The following is a 5211-nucleotide window of genomic DNA, read 5'->3' as shown; positions in this document are numbered from 1 at the left end:
TACTAGGCTCGGATGTATAGATCATATAGTGGAAATGCCAACTGCATAAATTCTTAAACATTGAAAGAAAACACGGACCGCGGTTTATAAAAACAGCGCTTACTGCATGTGCGTAAAGTGTCGGCCCAGATTAGCCGGTGAAGTCCGCACAGACTCACCAGGGACGGTACTTTCTGCTTTATTTTATTTCTCTTTTAAGAGAAGACTTTTTGACGAAACTCCATGCGGACTTCACAGGAAAATCTTGGACGAAACCTTACGCACATGCATTTATTCCCGATTCAAATTAAACAAATTGCTTGCCCTTTTTGATCAGGTGAGTGTCCGGATGTCAACATACCACACGGCGATAGGATCGTGTTCGACTGCGACTTCTCCCAAAACCACGGCGTTAAAGCTGTATGGAACGATATAGACTGGAATAGCACTAAAGTCGAGTATCCACCAAGTCATTTGAACAAGGTAAAACTGCTTCTGATTCTAACTGGTTGTACCTTAAGTTTATCGGGTTTATTTATGGGACTTTAGTTTAGATGGATTATGTCAATCTTTAAAAAACATACATCGTGAATCCACTTGTTTTTCTTTCATTTGTTTTTGTTTGTGGCTATAAAGTTCGTTTAAATTAGTTCTTGGTGAGTGCTAGGATATTTTAAAAGACGCTATCTTTAAGTAAACTACATGTAATGCCATTTGTTCTCAAACAAAATCGTCGTCGTTCCAAATATGTTGGAGAAAGCATATACACTTCATATATGAGTATATTTACCCGTTTATTAATAATAATGTTTAAATAATAAACATAAATAAACAAATCTGCATAAAACCACGCTATTTGCAAAAAGAAAACAGTTTTATTCCGTTTATTGATTTAAATGTTAAATATTTGCAAAATTCCGACCGGTGCGAAATAGCGCATTTTTTTAAATATCGAAAATCTCTTGGATAAGTAACTTTCTAATTTATGTGCCTGATATATTTCAATCGGCTATCAAATATTAAGTAACATTTATATATGCATACATTTTTAGTAATATATTTATATTTATTTATTTATTATTTTCATTTTTGTTTTGTTATAATGGTTGTGATGGATGACTAACGTAGATAGGAAAAAACAAGATGCCTGTCTAGATTTCAAAAGCACCGTTTTATAGAATTTTTAAATAAATTTCTTTAAAAAACAACATCCACGCATATATTTACTATATCCATGTTTTGCTGAAGATATTGGAGTTTAATGACTGCTGACAGATGCGGAAAGCATAAAGTCATCTGCATATATATCCACTGAATAGTCTTAATTACAGAATGCTCATTTAAATAATATAGGGCAGGTAGAAGACGCAGGATTGATCATTTCAGATTAAACGTTTTATAATCTGAAATCGGAAAAGACTACTCGTATCTTACATTCTCCTCTATAGAACACGTGTTTGAAACATATTTGAAGGCGACTATTGACATAAACATTAATAAACAATTAAACTTCTTTATTGCTTGAGAACTATTTCATAGTAACATGAAATAACTTTTGGGGTCATACCATACTGTGCGGATGATTTTCCGGAAACGATGTATTTCAGCCACAAATCAATACGGCTAATGGACATTTTGTCATAAAAATTGTGCCCGCGGAAAGTAAATATCCGCGATGTAATGAATGCTTGTGCTAGAAACAGTTTGTAACAGTTGTTTTGCAATAAGGCTTTACGTTATTTGGTCACAATAACAATTATGTAAATGGGTCTATAATTATTGACTAATATCGGAGCCTTTTTTATTCTCAATCATATTAAAACCACTTTCAAAAGGCTGAAAACTCAAGTCGCCGTTGGATGGCATAAAAAGTTGCTAGAAAGTATCCTCATATCATTAAGAGTGGCGTATAACGATGATATTTTGATAGTGTCACATAAATAGACCGACGTTGGGCTCGTTAGCATATATTGGATGCCATTTTATACAAATCCTTCTAAAATAATTTTCAGCCGGACATGTTGTGCAACAAAAACGACACTGGTTTTGTCATGCGATGCTCGTCCGATAGCGTCACACAGGCCACGTGTTCCAATAATGGGATGATAACTCTGAAACTGAAAACCAGGACAGGATTTGAACCGTATTCTACGTCGTTCAAGATGAGTTTGCAAGGTTTTTGTTTTATTTCTTAGCATATATACACTTCCACGCGAATTTGTACAAGTTTCTATCATTGTGCAATTAAAGCCGTGAACGTTACGCTTACCTAATACAGTGTTTAAGGAATACTATTATGTGGTATATATTCTAAATTGGTAACAGTGTAAATACAAAAATTAATCTAAAAACTTACAAAATTAAGTAAGTAAGGCTCTCAATTTTATGTACAGCCTTTTTTGCTGATGCCAAACATTCACAGATACTATTGCCGTAAAAGTTATAAAAATAACTGTTCCAACTTAGGTGTACATACTAGTACATTTGAACGCGAAATAATCCATATTATATGTGATATTGTCTGATATCAGAGAAGAAGAGTATCACGGCGTCAACGCCGATTGCCAATAACGCGTCTGGATCCGTTGTGGTAAGATGTAGCGTAAGCGGGGTTTGCAAGCCATACAAGATGCATTTCTACGCGTATGAGACAGACATCAAGAAAACAAAAATTGACGGTATTATGATTATAAGCATAATTGTGATCATAATAATGATGGTACTGACGATTATGGTGAAAGTGATGATGATGATGATGATGATGATGGTGATGATGATGATGATAATGATGATTCAACTTTTTCTGAAGTTTTTAATCAAATTATTACAAAATTTATCACATTGAATGGGACATGTCGATCATTTTTATTTCGTACACTGAGAAGAAATACAGATTTGTGTCATACACTGGTACTTTGCTAATTACAATATAACTGTTTTGAATTGCTCTATGTCTCAAACAAGCATAAAATGCTGGCAATATAATTGCTTGTAAACACAAGGCGATTGAATCGGTTAATTTATTTGGTATTCGTTTAAATGGAATTATTATATCTTTTGTTACAATAAACTTGCACATGAGTATATGATTTTATTAACTACTTTTATTTTCCAACCTGTGCTTATTTATGACATTATTTTGTAGTGTCAGTTCCTTTACGCGATATCTGGAATTTTTCGGCTTGTTTGATGTGCTTTGCATCATTGTAAGTATGTGTTTATTCTTCTAAATAGTAAAGTTGTTCTTATACAGTGAATTCCTGTATTTGTAGGACCTCAGCTCAACTATGAAAGCTATTTCAATAATACTAACGGCTATACGATCGCCTGTAATGACGAAATTAAAGGCGACGACATTCGTAAAGGCAAAACAAGGGTCGCGTGTGCCCTGACCGATGGTATGGATGAATTAATAGCACAGGAGACGGAGATTCAGTTTCCGGTATGTTGCGAAAAGAAAGTCCAGTCAGGTTAGTATTTTACTCGCATGAAAATTACTGGCAATTAATGATGTGTTTCATATGGGTTAATTTTACCGACTTATATGTAACAGTATGGCCATACAGTTTATATTTAACTTCAGGTAACTCGTATAGTTCTTTGAAACCCATAACAAGATAAAGTAGAGCAATTTTGTTTTCATCGCATAAGAAAATAATATAATTACCTCTTTAAAAGATGAGTCATATACAGTAAAATTGTTTGTTTAGTACATACTTTAAATCTACACTTAAGAATAGAACATCAAGTTAAAGTAAAAAGAAACGAAAGGATTCTTAAAACATTTATTATTTTCATAATGTATAATAACTTTTTTTTATTTTGCGATTAAAAGAGGATACCTCTCAAATTTACTTCTACTCCACACATATAACATACTAATAACAGTAGCGAACGGCATGTAAATTATGTATGCATATATTTAGCTATAAACTGCGAAGCAGTATGCAGGAACTGCACCGGCGGTTGTCCTTACTGCAACAAAGACATCTGGTGTCGAAATGGGACAAATACATTTATCACGGACAAGGATTCAGCGTTCGATATTTGCGAGATAATGAACAATTTAAACTGTACGCGTTAAGGAGGTTGAACAAAGTTTACACGAAAGTGTTAACTGTTCTTTTTCTTTATTGACACGAATTAAATTGCATTGCTCACTTTAGTATTTTTGTTTTTGTTATTTGAACGTTGAACATGTTGTTTGATTTGATATAAATAAAACAAATATTATGAAATGTACAAAATCACATATGGTTGTTTAAATGCATCATTTGCCAAGCTATGAGTGATTTTCTAATACGTGTGATACACAGTGTGTCGCTACCAACCATTGATTATTTACTTTCGAGCTATTTTCACGTCCATATGTGATTTCAACTGTGATTTGCCTTGTGAAAATGTACTTTGTATCATGGGAGCTTGATGCATACATGTATATACACTATTTTGGTTTAAATAATGCGTTAAGACGCAACCTTTGAAATAATTGACTAAAAGCGATTGCATCGTTTTGTTTTTTGTTTGTCTGAGTAAGCTACAAGGAATATGTTGTGTCTGAGCACGCAACTGCACTCGAAACATCGTCATAGTTCAACAATTAATGTACTGACCCGATGTTTATTTGTTATAATTATATACAAGAAGGTTTCAAGGTTGAATATCGTTTGAATGATCTATACTAAGCAACTAATTTTATCGCTGTCAATTATCAACGTATTTTTTAACAAGAGTTTGTACTAACATATACAAATAACCTTCAATAATCTAATTTAAAAATCGGTAAGTCGAGAAAAAGCAATCAGGTATACAAGTTTTAATAAGTGTTACTCATTCCAGTTTATAACGGATAAGAAAACATGCATATGAAAATATTAAGCATATCTATAATTTAACGATTTTATCTATAACATCAGTAATGCAAACATCTGAAGGGAGGGGGGGGGGGCGGTTGGGCGCGGCATTTTTTCGGATTTTATTAGTCAGTTACGCGTGTCAGCACATTTAAAACATTTAAAACAACAACATATATTACACAATAATGACGTGTTTAAACCAATAGCATTATTCATGTCCAACCAACATGTGCAACACTTTTGAGTGTATCATTCTTAACGTATGTACGTGAACTTTTGTGTTTTTCTTACGGTGAAGGTTATTGATCACATTGAGGCCATACGCAATGTGTCATTCCTTTAGACAGTGACTTGTTGCTGTTTGAAAGCGATTTCA

At 33.4% G+C, this 5211-nt stretch overlaps 1 protein-coding gene across 1 annotated transcript; it reads left to right on the top strand.

Annotated features, from left to right (window-relative positions):
- Window positions 1-322: 322 nt before the first annotated feature.
- LOC127834307 (uncharacterized) lies at window positions 323-4422 on the top strand. The gene is made up of 5 exons (XM_052360044.1): window positions 323-462; window positions 1992-2154; window positions 2511-2657; window positions 3252-3449; window positions 3906-4422. The coding sequence occupies exons 2-5, from the start codon at window positions 1998-2000 to the stop codon at window positions 4061-4063; spliced, it is 660 nt and encodes a 219-aa protein (XP_052216004.1). The 5' UTR covers window positions 323-462; window positions 1992-1997; the 3' UTR covers window positions 4064-4422.
- The last annotated feature ends 789 nt before the right edge of the window (window positions 4423-5211 follow it).

This window comes from Dreissena polymorpha, chromosome 6, assembly GCF_020536995.1.
Source record: "Dreissena polymorpha isolate Duluth1 chromosome 6, UMN_Dpol_1.0, whole genome shotgun sequence".
In the NCBI taxonomy this organism is placed as follows: Eukaryota; Metazoa; Mollusca; class Bivalvia; order Myida; family Dreissenidae; genus Dreissena; species Dreissena polymorpha.
Note: the sequence above shows the minus strand (reverse complement) of the source record. Positions and strands in the feature narration are given on the sequence as shown.

Coding starts and splice junctions, on each gene's coding strand:
- LOC127834307 (XM_052360044.1), top strand. CDS start 1,998: ATGTTGTGCAACAAAAACGACACTGGTTTTGTCATGCGATGCTCGTCC. Junction 2,155..2,510: donor GTTCAAGATGAGTTTGCAAG/GTTTTTGTTTTA, acceptor GTCTGATATCAG/AGAAGAAGAGTATCACGGCG. Junction 2,658..3,251: donor CAAGAAAACAAAAATTGACG/GTATTATGATTA, acceptor CTGTATTTGTAG/GACCTCAGCTCAACTATGAA.